Here is a 20,216-nt window from a genome sequence, read left to right on the forward strand (position 1 = left end):
CTCACCAGTTGGTCTCCCTACTTTCTTTTCTTCCCACAGCTCTCGCCATCTTTCCTGCTGTGATTCATTGAATGAGTGGATTCAATCTCTGTGTGTGTGTGCATTGGTCTTTTGTGTGACTGTGTTGACTGTATTAAATGCCATGCTTGTAAATGTTCCAGATTTAAAACAGTTGCTGTTGAAGGGATACAAATACAAAAGATAGTTTTGATGAAAAGAGTGTCCGGGATGTTTTTCTGCAGTCTGCTCCAAATATCTGTTTGCACAGTACTCTTCGTGCCATCGAAAAATCAGCAAAGAATAGACAACCAGATGAAAGTATTGTTCTGTGAAGTATTTGGTGATAGAGGATACTTAGAATAAGCAGAGCGAGTGTTGGGCCAAAACACAAGAAGTGAAACACTAGCAAATAATATCTCACATTTGTGGGGCTCAAGCTGCTTTCACCCAGGTCATAAAAAGAAATCATAATATTGTTCCTGAGCTACTTCCAAGTAATACCAGCTCAGGAGTTACACGTGATAACATGTCAGGTAATATTGTGTTTTTTCTGTTTTGAGAATATTCTCAAGAATGGTCAGACCATGTTGCTAGTTAATTTATTTTTCTATGACAAGCTTGTGGTTGCAGAGCTTAAGAGACTGGGAAGGCAGAGTTTGTGCTCAGAGTGTAATTACCTTCAGAATTATCTTATGAGGTCAATGCCATATTTGTCTGTTGATTCTCCCGGGCCACTCGTAGGTGGATTACTAGAGGAATGTTATGTTTGATTATTTGCAAAGAACTTCTCTTTAGAGAATGTGTTTTTAATAGTCCTGAGCTTTTACATTCTTGTACGTCTCAGTTAACCAATACTTGAAGTGGCAGCTACCGAACCCATTATAATTTTTGTTATAATAATTGAGTACAGAAATGAGTTTGGCCAGAAATAATGTTCTGTTTGAGAAACAAGACCAAGAGCCATGCTAGTGGCGTTGTGAAGCTAACATTAGTATCTTTACATGCTCAGAATGACAGTTTATAATAATGTATAGCAATTATAATATTTGACCATAATGTACAACTGAATATATTATCATTCTAATGTTTACATGTAAGCACTAAACAGTGGCTAATAGACAGGTGTGAATGTCATTAGGATGATCAGTTTTGGTCCTAAGTACAGTACATGTTGACCTGATGATGGCGCTTGAAGGAAAGGTAAGGGATAACCAAAGTTATTACAATTCATTCTGAAAGGAACATGAGTGTCTGAATTACATTTCTTGGTTCTCAATCCGAATGTTAATAATCTGGGAACCTTGAATGTCTACAAAATGCTGTGGTAATCCAATAGATGCTGAGATATATCGCAATGTACAATAAGTGAAAAGCTTTACCTGCTGATGGCGGTATGAGGAGACGTCAGGAGATTCATCCTCTTGAGACCATGGATGTCTATTCTGGATTTCACTTGAACCATCTATAAGTTAATGATGTGTTTTAGTTTTTAGTGTTGGACCAACCAACCAACAGCTGGTCTTATGGTTATGCATGCCTGTCACAGTCTTTGTGGCAAAACTCCCACTCGCTATCAACTGAGCACAAAGCCTGTCAGACAGAGAAGCAGGTCCTCACTGCAGGCCCAGACTTCAACTCCCCATTTTAGGACTATGCCACGCTGCTCAACTACCAGCCGCCTGATTGTTGAGCATTATCTGGTTGTCCCGCGCCTGTCATATGGCATTAGTGCACGAGCCTCGACCCGGGATCTGCGCTGACACATACCTGGTTGGGGGTGACCCTGCCTTTGTCGAGCAGCCACGTTGGGTCAAGTGGATGTATGCAGCCACAGGGAATGCAGTATTATGTTGAACGTGCAGAAGCAGATGGGCACTATTAGTTGCTTGCAGTATGATAACGCCACAGATGCTAGTGACCCCGGAGCTCAACTAGCTGCCCTGGCTGGCCATTTGGAGCTAAGAGCACATTTAAATTCACATCACAAACCTCTAATTGGCCATCTCGTTTCACATCCAATATATGAATACAAGACGTGTCCTGATGAATGCTGTGCATTAAACAAAGGAGAGCAAATGTCCCGTTCAAAAATATTCCAAATGCTCAAGCTGAGTTTATTTAATGGATTTCCATCTGACATGTTTGCAAAAATCTCCAAAAATGTATTTCAAGTTCATCTCTCCAGGTGGCCTGTTTGTTGAAGATACACACTAGAAACTTCCCAGTTCAGCTTGAGCCAGTGGCTTTTGGTTGCTTGTCATCTTGTCGTTGTCTCCAGGGTAGCTGACAAAGCGCCACATGGTGTGTTGACAGAGGAGTCATTCATTAAAATAACATAAATGCCATTAGCTGGGAAGCAGGAATGAAATGCCATGTTGAGTTTTTGCTCCTTGTTTGAATATGTCATCATGAAATATCCTCTCAAGTAATTTTGCACATTAGCTAATGGAACCACATAACCACAAACTTTTTATTTTGTCAACTTTGGAAAAATGAAAGCTTGCTCAACATTTCAATGGAAGCATATCTGATTTAAATCTCATTAGAACCACTCTCATTAACCCTTTCTTTATGCTGGAGTTGCATCCTTTTACTGGGTGACGCATTCATAAGAAAATACATCATCACTGAGCATGTCATGCATACTTTTCCCCCATCACCCTGCTTCTTTCACCTGCGGCAGTCTGGGTGTTAAAGAAAGGACCGTGTGTTATCTCAATGCGTTGGTATGCAGACAGCTTTCAGTGGATACTGGCAGGATCAGACAAGCTGAGGTAAGGTAAAGGTGTCAGAGGAAGCTAGGTGATAAATCAAAATAACATTTACCAGGCATACACCGTGAGATTTGAGATAGATGTGGATGCTTGACATTTTGGAAGAGCTGCCTGCATGACATCTTTTAAGAATCCGTACAACGTTTTGGATGGTTTGCAAGGCTGGCTGAAATGTTCAAACAACATTAAGTAGATGCAGGACAGGAAAGTGATAAATTATTGTTGTGATATTTGGTTCCTCCTCACTCCTCACTTTTTATTTTGGAAAACACAGGACGCAGCATTTTGGTTATCTGACATTGGCAATCACTTTGTCTGAATTGAATATAATCCAATTTAATGCTTTATTGAAAAAAGGAAGAAAAAATTAAACAAATGATTGAAGCCTTACACATAAAAGCACAACAGTGGTTTCTTTACTGACCTTCAGTTTCCCCCAACCCTATCTTTGCTGGGGCCACAGATATTATCCTGATCAGCTTGTTTGAGAAACGTCTAAGTCACTGTTAAAAGACATTGATTGCCTATAAGAAACAAAACACAAACGGCATTCTCTTGTGTCAAAGCCCAACGATTTGTTGACCCATCCATCCACCTCAACTACCTCCCTCTGTGGACACTGTGGCTTTAAAAAAACATCTCACAGCATTCTCCTTTACTTGAAGTCCAATGGCTAGTCCTTAGGAATTTCCTGGGATGACATTTCTGTCCATAGTGTGCCATAAATTGTACACAAGCATTTACATTCACACAACACAACTAACACCCCAACCAATTCCAGAGCATCTGAACCAGTACCATCGGGTCACAGTTCCTTCCCAAAGGTCTTTGGAGTCCACAACACTCTTATCCATTATTGTTTGACTAACAGGTCTGATCTGAACTGTTTCTTCCTGCCTCCAAGCACAAGCTTTTTTACATCTATTCCATTTACATAAATATATTTAAAAGCCAGCACCTTGTTTATCTTAGAAAAGGGTGCTCATTTGCTGTTTTGAACCTAAAATGTGGTTTCTTAACTGTAGGTATGTGCCATCTGTTTCACATGTGCATTAGGCATTACAGTATGTATATACGTTGGCCCTTTGACCGCCAAATCTAGCTTCTTCCATCCTCCTCTTCACTAGGGTAAACATAGATTTTTAGAATGTCCCTCTCCTCCTTTTCCACTCCTGCCCTTTACCTCAGCTGGAGATCTAAATCAGTGTTTTTGCGTATTTGGGCACACAATCAGGGTCTTTTGTCCTCCATCCAACTCATGATTCAGATTTCAGCTTTCTGCCTTTTGTGTTTTCTGCCCCTTCAGCAGCAGCAGAGGGGATCTCAGTCTCTCTGTGTTGGCTGCACAGAGACGCTTTCTCAGAGTTCGACTCAGAGTTTCCATTGCTCTCTCCTGTCTGCTTTGATAAATGAAAGTTCTTAAGCTTGCTGTCAGGCTGCTCTCCCCTCGGGACTCCTCCCTCCTTTCTCACTCCTCTACCATGCCATTTGCCGTGTGGGGTGAAAAATGACCTCAAGTTATATAGTGGATTCTCATTGCTGGACTGGAGAGTGGAATACCCGAAGAGGAAGGAGGTGGCTTTGTTCCCTGGTGGACCCTGAGTCAACACTTGCTACTAATGGTCTCTCTAAATGTACCTCCTAATTACCCCCTCTTATTGCCCCCAGCTAGCAACACTCTGGCAATGACCTTGATACACAAGGAAGCAAGAGGCCATGCTTTAAAATATTTTCTTCAGTTCTGGTCAGAATCAGTCGGACAACTAGACATGTCAACATCTTGACTCTGGAACAATGGACCAGAGATTGCTTTTACTGGAAGATAAAAGTGTTGAAAGGAGGTATACAGAGAGGTGGGATTGCATAATAGTTCTACGAGCCGAAGTCAAACCAGCAAACTGGGCAGCAGATGCTGAAGTATGCAAATTTAAACACTCCCAGTTGGACTAAGGATTAGGAGAAATCCATAAATAAGAATGAACAGACTCCCCTGAGAAGGCGTTGTGCATCTGGGTGTGTGTTGGTGCAGCTGACAGAGGGAGAGTATTTGTTCTGAGTGCCAGGCCAGAGGTCAGCCCGGGAGTGGAGGGTTTTTCACTCATTCACACCAGCGCTGTCCCATTATTCAGCCATTTACATAATCCTTCTAACCTGTGTTGTCCCCGCTGACCACCGCCGCCGCCGTCCTGACCAGCTCGCTGCAAGCAGCAGCACAGCTACAACAACAAACACAGCTATATCATCATTACAGCAGCTTGCAGCATCTGAACCACCCCACATTCACACAAACACTTTTACAAACATCGGCCCGCCATGGGCCCAGACAGCGCCTTGGGATAGAGCATTTTATAAACAAAGTAAGAAGCCAACCAGTGTTTTTCATGATGATCTCCATAATCGAGAGATTAGTGTTGTTAAGGAAGAGAGTCAGGCAGACTTGTAGACTGATTATATAAAATGTGACTTTATAGTAGCAATAGGAATTTGTAATTTTTCTTGGTACATCAAATGTTTATTTTCCTTGAGGAAATGTGAAGGTGTGCTTAAGTATTGTCCATTTAGGGCACTTAATGTATCTTTATAATAAAACTACACTTGACACAGCTGCCAATAATACAGGGTTCTTCCCCATTTTCAGAGGTTTTTAAGGAAGGGTTTTTTTTTTCTCCTCCTATGCTCTTCTCTCCTCATCCCAATTTATTTTCCTTAGTATCATGACCACCCTGCTCTCTCCTGACCCAGCTTGGAGCAAGCCCCCTGCCTGAACCCACAGAGATAATCCTGGGTGTGTAAGGAGGCCAGGGGTGAGCTTTCGCCCTAGACCCCCTTGTGTCCTTTAACCTTTCACCTGCGGCCCTGCAGAGCTACTGAGGGCAGCTGTCTGTAGCAGCAAGTGTTAAGAGAAAAGCATTGTTAGTATTCATATAAATGCTTTCAATAGTCACACTGCCTTTTGGCTTTGTCTTTTAATAATTCTTCTTTTAGTGTTTCTCAACAGAAGTTTCTTGATGGGTTTTCTGAAAAATAAAGAATAATAATTTACTATAGTCCGTCCTTTTGTGTAATAGCTGAAAGACTTGGAATTACGTGCCTTGATCTTCCCATATCTGTACGATATCCCCTAGTATCCTCTTCTACTGACTACATATACAGTATAACATGAACTTATAATGGCTGGGTTTGCAGACCAGACAGAGTGGGATAAAGAAACTACATGACCTTTCCTGTCGGTTGAACCAGAGTTCCTTCTCTGCTCCCTTGTGCTTTAATTAACCTTTCCTGTCATCCGAAACTGCCAAAGTAGATTTGTTATAAGCTCTCGTTGCCACTCAGGAAGCAAACTCGCTACTTAAATCAATCTTTCTCTGCTCTTGATTTGTGCAGTGGGAGACAGGTGTGCCTGATTTGATCTGAGGATCAGAGAGCTCTCCTTATAGTCCTATGTGCACACACTAACACACACAGTGTGTCGGTGGCAGAAGAGCGTGAAGAGCATCTGAGTGACAGCATCCGGAAGCTCAGAGATAAGACATGATCTGGTGCCAATTATTTGTCCTTGACAGGCACAGGTAAGCAGCAATCAGCTCCAGTGACATGTGTTTTGAGTCAATAGTCCAGGCCCCAGTGGGTGGTGAGAGGCTGATTATGAGGTGTTGAACAGAGGCAAACATAAAGCTGTGACAGGCTGGGCTGATAAGGCTTCCCACTGCTGTTCAGCCCCTCTGGTATCAGCAATGACCTCTGCGTCCTGTACGCTTACACCTCAAAAGATACATAAGTGTCAGACACTAAGTATGCACTTGGGAGATGCACTGTAGAAAAGCGTTCTTTTAAGCCTTGATTGTATGGGTTTACAATACATAGATAAACCAAGTCCTCATACCAAAACGAGAAAGTAAGAGAAAGATTTGTATAACTGTTTAAGTAGTACAGACATTTTATGAAATGTTTACTTTTTCCAAGGGCGAGGTGAAAAGATCAAGGGGTAAGATGAGTTTGTGAATATGGAGCTTTTTCAAAGCTCACTTAATATGATGTTTAAATATACAGAAACATCATATTAAGTGAGCTTTGAAAAATAACTGCGCAAACCTGAGTGAAAGTTGGTGAGAGGATTTCCAGCTTTAGTGTTATTCAAAAGTTATTTTAAGGTTTTTAATGAATATTTAGCTGATTTTAACAATGCAATGGGATTTATTTTTGACAATGCGCAATTTATCTTAGCAATTACATTGCAGCACGACTGTCATTTTCAGAGTTCTCATTCAATATTAGACTTAATTTGAAAAATGTTGTCCCCATTAAGCACTTGGACACAAAATCATGGGTAATAGGGTCTAGTTTGAAAAATAACGTTACCCTTTAATGTAGAGACATGAAAGGGGTTTTGATCTTATAATGCAATGATACAATTTTGTCATTACTGACACAAACAGGAAGTTGCCTGTTGAGGTAATTGGAAGTGTTGTGACAAATGTCCAATGCTGAAGTATAAGCTTTGTGTGTCCCTCACTTGATGAAGAAAATGCACATAGGGACATATCTGTGCACGGTTGGCTGCAGAAAATCTTCAGCAAGGTGGGGACCACACCTCTACTTTATGAGAATGGGAACATGAGTAGTTTGGGGAATTCAGAGAACATACCAGGAATGCCTGGGCAGGTATGTGTGTTGTTCTGCTGCCTGCTTCCTCAGACCCCCCTTATCTTACACGCACGCACACACACACACACACACACACACACACACACACACACACACACACACACACACACACACACACTGGGAGAGAGAATGGGAGATCTGCAGGGCTGATAATGACATGAAAAGAAGTGGCAGGAGTGTCAGAGCGCTGCATCTTTCGACATCTCCTTACCAATTTAAGACAGAGGTCGCCCTTTGAGGCTGACCCAGAAAAACCACGCCAAATTACAACTCTTAGCCAAAAGGCTTGCATACCTTGGCTGTACAACAAAGCAGAGAGTGACCACATTGCAGAGGGATCACATCAACAGGTGGACAGACTGCAGGCTCAATTTACCAGCAGATGTCATTCGTATTCTTGGGCAGTGGTAGGAACAGATTGGTGTTTTTTTTTAGATACAAACAAATGTCTTCAATCAACCAAAGATAATTCCACACACACACACAAATTAAAAAAAGACAACTTAGATCTGTCTGCCTTTGTGTCTGGTAGTGATTACAAAGACCTTGCTGGGAAACTCTATGATAACCACCAGATCCTGTGGTCTTTAGAGACAGACACTTGCACCCTATCATCTCTGAATTTACCAGCTGGTTATAAATTCAACCGTTTAGCTGTTTTTTTCTGCAACACTTTCCTTGGCTTTAGAGGCATGCCTAATTTAGGTTGAGCTTCAACACACAGGAATGCTTCTGAGAATGTGAATTTGTGCTGACAATAGAGCGTATGAGTGCTTTGAGGTGGACTGTTATCATGCCTCACTCCTCCTTATCTCACCACAGCCATTATTCCATGGGAAATGTGTTTTAGCATGTCTCGTCTCTCAAAGATTTGGCATTTCAGGAGTGCAAGATTGCCACTTCATTTTCACCTTTTAGACGGCAAGATGAATAGAGTTAATGTATACTATGATTACAATTGAGTCATTGTTCATTTGCTGACAGGACATGTAGTCTTTATGTTGGCTTTAAATGCGTTTTAGAATGAGTCCCTTGTGTTTCAGATGATAGGATATTCTTTAAGATGACAAGCTTTTTTGTTTATCTCATGATTCCCCCCATAACGTCCCATGCAATGTGATCTGTTATCAATTGTGCAGACATACCCCATTGTACACTGTTTTCTGCATTTTGGCCAGTCCCTCCTCTTTAGACTACCAGTAGAGTTTTACCTCACTTGCTGCTGTTTCTTATTTTCATGAAATATGGATCATTCAGGTCAGTTTGACAAAATGAAATTAGGTCTGGTCCAAAAGTGATAGATATTGATCCTGTTTTTCCAAATGGTTAGAGGAGAGGGAGGGAGATAAAAGGTTGTCAGACACTTAAAGTCAGTTATTGCTAACTGATAATGCGATTTGACAAATGTTTATTTGTGACGTATTAGCTTATCTGTCCGTCTGGCTGTCTAAGTCCGTCTAGTCTGTCTGTCTCTCCGCTCTCATTGAACTTTTCTGTGACCCAACCGCTCTAGAACTTGTGACAGCCAGTCTCCTGCAGGCTGTCATTCAGATGGCACAGAGTGTGAATATGAGGTGATAAATGTGGATGTCAGCTGGTGACGTTTTGTGTCCCTGAAGCTCAGTATTGTTGGACTGCTGGGCCTGCCAGAGTCGCTGGCCGAGTGTGTGGCTGACAAGCAGACGGGGACGAAAAACGAGACATAGCCAGAATGGACATCTAGTCTTTTAGGATGTCCTCTGTGTGTTCTGGTGTGCGTGTGAGTACTGTTTTTGCACAAGCATTGACTTTAGCGACATTCAGTGGGGGCTGTGATTCATCATCATGTTGCCATCACCGCCCGCTCCGTGTCCTACTTTAATGTGCTTGTGCATGCCCTCTGGTCTAGGGCTGTGTGATATGGTTAAAGTCAATATCATGTAAAGTTATCATTCTTAAAATTTCAGTTTCAGTTGATTTGGCTACGTACATGATGTTGTGGATGTCTTAAGGATACGGTTTTAAATATAAACAGTAATATTTTCATTGCAATTAATTAAGCATTCATAGACATTAATAGTTATGTAAAGCAGTACCCTAATATAAAGTCATATAACCACAATATGATTCCAATAAAAATGAATAACTGTCCACGCCTACCAAAACTAACTGTCCATGAGAGTAGGAATGAGCATTACAGCATGTGTGTTAGGAGGCAAATTATGAGCATAAAACGAGTCCCAGCCATGTCTATTCCTATTTATTACCTTATCCAAAACACTGTGAGGCTGCAGCATGACGGCAGCATTTCACATTTCCTGAAGGAGCTCAGGGGCTCTCAGATGTAGGATTCATCTCAGCATTTCAAGATGTGCTGTGCAGGTGGAGAACATCATGCTGCCTTTTACTCCCAGTGAAGTAACAAGACATTTTGCTTCCTCTTGGTCAAGGAAAGCTTATGAGTCTTTCTCAGCATCCGAGAGTCTTAGACTCGGCCAGAGAGAACAGAAGGGGCGTTTGTCTGGTCCCATTGAAGTGGAACATGGAGAGCCCCTCTATCTGGTCCTCTGGTTTCTCTGCAAACAGAACAGCTTAAATGTGGGCTCAACTTTCTCAAGCATATAGTTTTTGAAAGAGCGCGAGAGAATGACAGAGACCTCCGATCAGATTCTCTAACAGCTCGAGAGGTAAGGGGAGGACCGGGAGAAAAAGCTGCTTTCCTTCCACCAGATCTCCACTTATCTCCCCACACACCCCGAATGTGTAACTTAAACTCACTCACACACACCCGCCATGTGCCCGGTGCAGTATGTGAGCCACTTGAGAGAAGTTTTATGTCAGAATAGTTTTTACGGGGATTTTGAGTAAAGGATGTGGCAGTGTTATGCATGATGTGAGGCCAAGCCCATAATGGGTTGGCATCCCCTCTGCTGCATTTGAAATGCAGAATTCACAAGAGATCATAGTTACTGCCATATCCTAAGAAATTGTACAATTGCACTTAACCCATAAATAAAGTAGAAACTGCAAAGGCTGGTCGATCTGCAGCAAAATGTTGTGATAAAGTCATTTTTCATTCAGAAATCAAAAAATCTCCTTAGCCTTTTAAATATGGAGATAAACTGCTTTTAAAGACACTAAATTTGATTTTGAGAAACTTAGACAGTTTTCACTATTTTATAGACTAAGGGATTAATTGAGTAAATTATTTACAAATAGAACGATAAAAACCTTGTTAATTTGAGCACTATATGGAATCCATGATGTGCAACAAAGAGGCCAGCTTAAAAATAACCAGCTTAGGCCACAATGGATGGTCATGTAGAGCTCTCTTGACACTTTAATGCTTCCATACATCATTAAGTGATTTTATGTTTTGTCTGATGCCATTCAGACTCTTGTGAGATTTACTGTAGGCCTTCTTGCCTTTGTCAAAAATGTTATAACTAGATTTAACATGTCCAAACCCCCATAATGGCAAGATGTAATTGTAGAACCGGGGGAAAAAAACAAAACGGCTTCTGTAAATTAGTTTAGGAGAGTCTGGGGGAAGATTTGGCAAACCATTAGCATACTACCATGACATCATCATCACACTGTGTGTGTGTTTGTGGTTTAGATATTTAAAGAAAATGGAAAGAAAATCACCTAAGTACAAAACAATTGAATTTTGTCAAACCATCTTTTTTTTGTGCCAAGAATGAGCAGCCTACACACTTCTCTGTTGTGACCATGCCTGTGGTTTGTCTTTCCCAATTGTATTGTATGTTTTTCTACTCCAGTGTTATAAGCACAGCTTGGAGGGAAAACTATTTATTTATCCACTCTGTTTGTCTTTTTGCAGAGTTAAAGTCCACCGGCACCGCTCACACCTTCTCCTTTTTGCTGAACTCTACCGACTATCGGATCCTTCGCATGGATGAGGACCACGACCGCATGTATGTGGGCAGCAAAGATTATATCCTCTCCCTGGATCTGCATGACATCAACAAGGAGCCGCTCATAGTAAGAAATGTCCCACACAAACATTAATCCTGGCTGAGCTCTGTGCAGGTTTACATCTGACCAGCTTGTTGATCTCTCCCCATCAGATCCACTGGCCCGTTGCCCCCCAGAGGAAGACTGAGTGTGTCCTGTCAGGGAAAGACACCAATGTAAGTATTCAAGTAGCCTGATATTAAATGAGTGCTGATTTTAATGAATCGCTAATTTAAAAACAATTTGGATAAATTGAAATATAATGTTCTGTCCTTTATAATGCAAAAACTACAATTTCTGCTTCTCAATTTTCGGTTGTATATTATTTTGAATTCATAAAATTTTGGCAATAACACTATTAGTCAAAGATGTCCCATTGAGCTCTTGGAAAGTCAGCTTTTATTTAGAGCTTCAACAGATAAAAGTCCCATGCTGGTGACCTTGAATATTTGGTAGATCTTCCATCAAGCCCTTTAAGTAATTAATCAAGACCTGTAAGGGTGCTAGACCCCCTAATGTGGCAGCTAATAAAAGCACAGATGAAAACTAGCATCCCTTTTGACCTACTGCACATTTTAACATAATTTCATCTTGTGATATCCTTTCAGAATAATCAAAAATTAGTTTTTAGTGTGTCTTTTAGGATTTGAATGAAGCACTATAGGGTCAGTGGGGGACATGTTTAAGCTTCTTTCAGTGTGTGACTTGCTGTGAAGCTCTTATTTACTGCCGCTGAATCCCTGATTGCTGATTGCATACAGCTGCCACCAATTAAGCTCTAGCAGGAACTTGGAACTAGCTACATTCAGTCATCTCAGTCGAGAGCTGAAAACATATTCCATATTCCAATATGTCATACATTTAGTTATTTATAATTCATTTTATCATAATCCTATTATCCCTTTTGGACACTAATTATTATTAGCCTGTGTTGTCCAGGCAGGCAGACAAAATTAATCACCCACTGGAAGCTACAAGCCTTTATGAAGTGTTAATACGATTCAGATGTTCAAACACAGCCACCGTTGGTGCAGCCCCACAAGGAAGCTCATCATTGAAATTCATATAAAACCTTCTCTTTTGACTTTGTTCACACATTCTGCCGCCCCCCCCCCCTCCCAACAAAAACATACACACGTTAGGGTTGCACGCTGGCAGGAGCGGGGAGCACCAACAGGGTGATGAGGCTCTAGCTAAAAACCCTGCTCTTCCCTGCTGGTAAGGAGCGCAGGCTGCTGTTTATCCAACTGCAATGTTCATTTATGCGTGTTTGGTGACCCACGCCTCTCACCGCCTCTGGCTACATTGTATTGAGCATGTACGTGCATGTATGAGCCTCTGTGTGTGTATGTGTGTCAGATGGGGGTTTGAAATTTCATCACTAAAATAAGAAGTAAAATTGGCCACCGGGAGATATCCTCGCCCGCACTTTAGGGAATGACAGATGATGACAATTCAAAAGCAATTCAGAGGGGATGTCAGTTCAGCCAGGAGGTCAAAGGCAATCATCCCCACTGTGCTCTCTGTGGGGGAGCACAACTGTGAGCTGAATAATACAGGCAGGCCCACATGCGTTACCACACAGAAAAACACATCCTCTCAAACCTCTGACTTGTGCATCTGTCGTGTTGCTAAGATCTGCCAAAATGGCTCATCCCCCCTCCTGCATACAATATTTTTTTACGCTTGGTAGGCTACATCCTTTCTTTTTCGCCAGCTGTCACTAGCAGCCGACGTGATGGACAAATCTGAGCAGATATCATCAGCCTGTACATTTCTGTAGTTGGTAGTTTTGATTTGGGTGGATTGAGAGCGGGAAGGCATACAGCTGGTCGGATTAAAAAAAGTACCCACAGAGCTGTTTTCACCAGCAGCACGTCTAAGTATGCACACCAAAATGAAAAAGTGTTGTCCCCGTTTTCATCACAATTAAAAATTGGAAGCAAACCACATCAGTGCAAAAATTCAGGCATGTCGCTTCTTGAATTTTTTTTTAAAAACCTAATTGGATTTTAGAATCTCTGTTACTAAATAAAACACAGTTTTCACTCAACACTCTTGTTTAGTCTAACCAAAATGTTTTTCGGTTTTCAAGTCTGACAGAATATTAAATTGCTTCTACCCTCAATCCCCATGGCAAACACACTTTCCAGCTGAGATGCACTGCTTTCCTCGGTTTCTGCCATACTGTTATGTGGTTTTTGGAAACATTTTCCTCTGACAGTGTGGTCTGATGTGGAGCCTGATCCAGGCACACACACAGAGCTAAACACAAGCCAGCCAACAGCGGAAATGATAGATGGGATGGTTTTTAAACCAGCTAGAAGGCTTATTAACCATTGGTGGGACCTTATGTATTATGAAACACATTTTTTACCATCACATTTGCAAAAAAATGTTTTAACCCTGTTTGTTGACGCTTTCCCACAGGGTGAATGTGGAAACTTTATCCGTCTGATCGAGCCGTGGAACCGGACCCACCTGTATGTGTGTGGAACAGGCGCGTACAACCCCATCTGCACCTACGTGGACCGAGGACGCAGGTCACAGGTAACCAAAGAAGAAGCCAGGCAACCTTGGAGACATTTGACCTTCACTCTCTACTTCTGTTAAGACCCTATCTATCAATCAATCTTTGGTCAGAGAATCTCCTCCTGCTCTCGCTCCTCAGTTTCACGGGCTCTGCTTCTCTTCCATCATTTTCTGCCCTCTTACTTTTCATCGATTTGTGCTGTTTCACGGTCTGGAAGACTCAAAGAAAAAAGCTCATGGCCAGTCTTATCTAGATCTCTATTATTATTATTATTATTGCAAAATTGCTGTAGGTAAGGTACCTAACTGCCACCACTTAAAGGTAGTTGGGACACCAATCTTCTCTTACCGCTGGGAATAGCATGTTGACAGTATATCTATAGCAAATACCCTTCCTCACAGTCCCCCCTGCTCCTCGTTACCTGTTTTTACAAAGCAGAGCCTGTGGCCTGTCTTTCTATCTGGCTGAGAGCCTCTGAAAGGCCATCATTACCGATGGAGCCTCTCATCCATCATCAGCCTTGTAGCTCAGCCCTCCCTCCGTCCCTCCCTCGCTCCAGCACGACGGCCACAGAGCTGCAGCAGCTGCCGGCCCGGCTGCGATCCACACACTTACATTCACCTCTCTGCCTGTTTAGTCTCACTGTTCAAATGAAGGGTTCAGATTTCAATGTAAAGGTCAGTCCAGCCTCTTGTCATTCAGCTTCTCCCCTAAGGCCCAAAAGCTATGTTACTTCACACTATAAAGATTTTCTGCAGCAAGGCTTGATGTAAACAGAAACCAATTGTTCCGAATTCTTCAGAGGGCTTCACACATGGCCAGTCTTCAGTTAGCTCTCACTTTTTCCTTTAACGCCATCACTCTTCCTGCTTTGTGGATGCTGTTTCAGAGCCCCTCAACCTGTCGAGGTCAACGTCAAAAAATCTACTTATAAGTGAGAAATCCAAACTGTCCTATCAGGGTTTAATTTAGTAAACAAGTCATGTAAGTCAAACATTGCATAATAACAATCTCCTTTGATGAAATGAAATATTTTCCTGTATTTATTTTTACATGTTTCCGTCTCTCACTGCACAGCTATACGAAGAAAAAAAAATTGTTGCTTGTCTCATTGTGTTGCATTTCCTTCAGTCTTCATTCTTGGCACTGCATGGTTTATGCATGGTGTTTGCAGCTGTGTTTGCTCGACACTGACTCTAATCCAACATGGTTACTAAATAATGAATGTCACCCACCAGGCTCTCTTAAGTCTACCTTGACCTCCAGTTTTACATTTTGCTTCCCATTATTATTGTAGAATTGTTCGTCTTCGTTGAGTCTACATGCTTTGAGGAGCTTTCATTTTTTTTGCACTTTCCTATTTTCCTCTTCTGTTTATGTCGCCAAAGTTAAATTCTCTCAATTCTGCGCTGTCAAACATGGTAATAATTGAGATGGCCCACTGTGCCATGTCTTTGTTTTAGGGATCCCACTTCCTACAGGCAGCCCAATCTGGAGGGAGAACAAGTCGGGCAGCAGACTACAGCGATACATCAGAGCCTTTGGAGGCAAAGGTGGGCTGGAGGGAGTTTTGTAGCTACTCTTAAGTTTGGTGCCCACCTGGAGTACGTTTTCAGTCTCATTTAGACTTGTGTGGACAGGAATGGTTGTCCAAAAATATATGTTTTTTAACAGATTTTGGAGGAACAAAAACAGCTCACTGAACTGCTGAAACAATTTTTCAATTCTTTTCTAAATGGGCTTTTCTCAAGACAGTGGAGCCTTTAAGGGCCCTGAAAACATGATTTCAAAATGTTCTCCACATCTCACTAGTTGCACAAAAAAATATTTTTGTTTTGTGTAAGCAACAGTATTTTAACAGGGAAATGAAAATGTTAAGTTGTAGGCTACATTGCTGCAGATGGTTATTAAAACTATTTGGAAATGGTGAAGTTGACTGAATCAGTTATTATTGATTAATTTATTGTTTTTCCAAATGTTTTTTATCAACACAAACAATTTATGAGTTCTGCTGTTACTGAAGAACATAATTAGTAAAGGGTAAAACACAACTGTGGAATTGTGTTGCTTTCCCTTGCATATTTATACCTGTCAGACATCATCAGCAAGCTTTGAACCCCCCGACAAATCTCCATGTAGACACATACCCAGTGTTGACACAGATGTTCAAGATGTCCTCTTGCACTGTGGAATAATGAATTCTTGTCTGAGCCACTAACATCAGAAGCATGGTGGATGAGTTTTGGATTGCTCTCAGCATTTTCCTCCACCTCTCCATCTCACAGATAACTGGCTTTGTATGCTTTTTGTTCCCCTCAGCAGATCCAATAGTGCTGTGAGAGAGTCTGTTTTTCAGCGCCTGTAAGGTCACAGCCCTCACCTCGTCATTGTTGATGTGTCTCTTAACTGATCACATTAATGTTTTGGTGCCATTTTAAACTGCTTCTGACATCTAAGTACTTTTCAAAGTGCTTTGTTCATGCTGTATTCAAAGAACAACCTTCCCACACAAACTAAAAAATATTCTTTAAACAAGATAAATCTGTAAGCAATTAAATATGGATAACGAGAAAATTATTAATGATGTTTTTTCTAACTTTTTACCTTTTTATAGGAATACATTTTCCGACTTGAACCTGGTAAAGTGGATTCTGGGAAAGGAAAATGTCCTTATGATCCCAAACTGAACAGCGTCTCTGCTTTGATTAGTAAGTCCCTGCTTGTTTTTTTTTTTCCCTTCCCCGCGACTACATGCAGCTTTAAATAACTCTGGAAAACAAAGGAGTTCTGCAATATGAATTTGGTTTAAATGTGTGCATGTCTTAAAGGGATTGTGTATAACAACGGGGATTCTGTATAACATTACATTATTTGATTTAAATGTTTTTTTTTCTTCTTGTCATTATTTGCTCAGTTGGTTGGTGCAGTAGCTTCTCCTATGATATTAAGCCTCTACGATTTTGAGAAATGAAATTGAATTATATATGAAATGAAAAACCCCCACACACACACACCGACTTAACTAAATAATAGCAGAGGAAATGAGTAAATCCTTAAAATAAAGAGGTGGCAACTGATAATTTTAGGAATTTTGGGCTTATCATTTCAGCTCTGGTACAGCTATAGTTTCATCAATATGTCCATTCATTGATGTGAGATGCTATCATGTCAGGTGGGTGGTCTCAGCATTTGTTGTAGGCAGCTTACAGGTGGTCAGAAATGCCTGTTGATCAGTGACCTACTGCTGTGTGTGTGTGTGTGTGTGTGTGTGTGTGTGTGTGTGTGTGTGTGTGTGTGTGTGTGTGTGTGTGTGTGTGTGTGTGTGTGTGTGTGTGTGTGTGTGTGTGTGTGTGTGTGTGTGTGTGTGTGTGTGTGTGTGAGTGGTGAGAGAGAGTGAGAGAGAGAGGGAGAGAGAGTGGTCAAGAGAGAAGAGGGAGAGAGAAAGAAACTCTCTTTTACTACCCTTTGTCAGCTTATTTCTAGCCGACCTCAGAAAACTTCAACACCAGTAAAAGTAGCTACAGGATGTCTTACACCGCTGGCAGGGCAGAGAGATACCACACTGAGGAGAACGAGGGAAGCTGTATTTCCCGTGGTTTTAGGCGTTAGGGTTACTACTTTTCTTACTGACTAAACCACAGTAAACTACCAGTACAGACTCTTTGCCCTTTTCTCATGCACACAAAATGACCTTGTTACAACACATCAGATGTCAGACATGATGAAATTGTGTGAATCCAGCTGTCCATTGGAATTACACTGATTGGCCTAATGAGTCTGATAAGTATGATTGCCATATAATTGTGAGGTCAACATTTTTAACCCAGACATGACATTTCTCACACTTCTGGAGGTTTGATTAAATTCATTTTAGACCCATGATGTATGTTGGCACTGTGCTGTGTTTTTTAAAGAAAATGTATGCATAGTATAAACATCTCAATGTGAGCAGCCACAGCACATGTACAGCCACGGTTGTGTTTGGTGAAACCTGAAGGGATGCAATTTTTAATCAGACTTGGTGCTAATGTGTTCTATACATTCACCTTTCATGACTTCACCTCCCTTTCTTCCTCCTCTGTGATTGACAGATGGAGAGCTGTATGCAGGTGTCTACATTGATTTCATGGGAACAGACTCCGCTATCTTCCGTACACTGGGGAAGCAGACAGCCATGAGGACGGATCAGTACAACTCCAGATGGTTAAATGGTAATGTCTCAAATCACGGCTTGTTCTGTAGCCAGCATCATTCCTTTCAGTCATCTCTTTCCAGACTGTTTTTAATTTATTCCTCAGCTCCTGAAAAAATGTAGCCGTAATGTTTCAGGCTACCTCCCATATGTACCGCCGTGCATGTCGTCTGTTACTAGAGCTGTGTTGTCTAGGAAAAAGATGGTTGATCTTTCTGTCCTGCGCCACATGACCACATGATCATCTCACATGGAGCATAAAATGCACTATGCTAATCGTTGACCGCATGCCGGCAGAGCTCGACCGCAGGTTCAGTAGTGAGGGGGAAATTACCGAATGTCAATAATGAGTCAGAGTGGCCTCGGCTCTCTAATGAACCGTGATTGTGACAGCTCTATAAATGCTGGTCGGGGAGTTTCGTTGATGTTTCCAAATCAATCACGGCCTCCCCCTGGTTTTGTTGGCTCCCAGATTTTCCTCTGACACTGTTGCCCTGACAACAGTCCCCTGGTAGTGGCACACTGAATCGGGACACCTGAGTCCTGCTAATCAGCCATGTGGAATCCCTCGGATTTTTCCCCTCCCCCAACTTCATGTTTCCTGGTTATCCCCCTCCTCTTAGTTTTGGTTTGTCCTCATTTTGTCCCCTGGTCAGTCACAGTGGGGAGGGGCACCCATCAGTGACCCAGTAAGTCAGCCAGTGGGAACGCACTGTGATGCCATATTAAGCATTGTCACTAGGAAGAAATAAAGGGGGATGGGTTCAGGACAGTCAAAGTACTATTCTGGGCTCCGGGCTACTATTATTTAGGTTACAACAGTAATCATTCTCAATAGACTCGGCCTCATCAGATTTCTCTGTGAGCAGAATTTGGTTGTGCATGCTGTGACATGTTCACTGTCATCACGTTTTTTAGTGTTGTGCCCCGAGACACACATTTGCTCCAAAACCAAGTAATTTTCGTTGTCTGTACTGGCCATTAATCTAAGTTTTGGGGGACAAATTCACAGACCTAATTTTATATATATAAAAAGAAGAATGCAGCAGGTGTCCTTCAATGTTAAATCCCTTTTATATTTTTCTGTTACTGTCCCTCCACTGCAGCTCAAAAGTAAAATGATGTCCAAGGGAAACCAAGAAGGAATTTCCAATTTATAAACATAAAAATGTTTTACTTTGGCTTTGGAGGAGATACATTTGATAAGTCTGACTCTATTAAACAAGAGATTTTCCCCATGTCTGCATTAGAGCACGTATTTAAGCAAACACTTAACAGCTCGTATGGGCAGAGGGGATGATTTAAGCTATGTGAAAAGAGTTTTAGTGCATATCCAGTTGATACGCAACGTTGATGTACTTATATTGTGTTCATGGCAAAGCCTCAGCTGGGGATCATCACATTATAGCTGGTCTGTTTTTTTCATCTTGTCTTTCTTTTCTACAGATCCTACATTCATTCATGCACACCTCATCCCAGACAGCGCTGAGAAGAATGATGACAAGCTCTACTTCTTCTTCCGAGAGAAAGCCTCTGAGATGGGCCAGAGTCCAATGACCCAATCCAGGATAGGGCGGATCTGTCTGGTGAGTTATGACAGCAGTCGGGGAACCTTGTGTTGATCATCACATCTGAAAGGTTTATATGTCTCCGTAGTGGTTAGGTATAGTCTGTTGCCTACCTCAATCTCTTAGAGGCCCATAAAGAAAGTTCACCATGACCAGCAGTCACTGCGGAAAAAAAAAGCAAAATTACAGAAAAGCTAAATCTTTGTTTGCTTAAACTGCTAAGTTTGGAACGTGTGGTTATTTTTATGCCTCTGCACGAAATGTTTGAGCTGCAGAGTTGACTTTAGAGATGGACAAATAATGAGGCAGTTTCCAAAAGGCAATGGGCAGTAAGTGACCTCATTATGGCACTATATAACGGATCTGGGGATTTAAATTCATGATCTGGGGACCACAGTGCATCACACCTGATAAAGCATATCAATAAAGAACAAAAAATGACAACCTCATTAAAGTCAATAGGGAGGGGTTTTCATTACGCAATTTCGATATTTTAGGTCGGACAAAGTTGACTGGCTGGCAGACAT

At 41.6% G+C, this 20,216-nt stretch overlaps 1 protein-coding gene across 2 annotated transcripts in view; it reads left to right on the plus strand.

Annotated features, from left to right (window-relative positions):
* Positions 1-20,216, plus strand: part of sema3fa (sema domain, immunoglobulin domain (Ig), short basic domain, secreted, (semaphorin) 3Fa) — a 46,055-nt gene that overhangs the window by 14,834 nt on the left and 11,005 nt on the right. For both annotated transcript variants that reach the window (XM_063911635.1, XM_063911633.1), the window contains exons 3-9: positions 11,263-11,423; positions 11,510-11,572; positions 13,827-13,946; positions 15,393-15,482; positions 16,544-16,637; positions 18,021-18,140; positions 19,568-19,707. In XM_063911635.1, the coding sequence (XP_063767705.1) occupies positions 11,263-11,423; positions 11,510-11,572; positions 13,827-13,946; positions 15,393-15,482; positions 16,544-16,637; positions 18,021-18,140; positions 19,568-19,707 (788 nt within the window). The remainder of the gene's footprint in view (positions 1-11,262; positions 11,424-11,509; positions 11,573-13,826; positions 13,947-15,392; positions 15,483-16,543; positions 16,638-18,020; positions 18,141-19,567; positions 19,708-20,216) is intronic.

The sequence above is a fragment of the Eleginops maclovinus genome, chromosome 20 (genome assembly GCF_036324505.1).
Source record: "Eleginops maclovinus isolate JMC-PN-2008 ecotype Puerto Natales chromosome 20, JC_Emac_rtc_rv5, whole genome shotgun sequence".
NCBI classification, from domain to species: domain Eukaryota; kingdom Metazoa; phylum Chordata; class Actinopteri; order Perciformes; family Eleginopidae; genus Eleginops; species Eleginops maclovinus.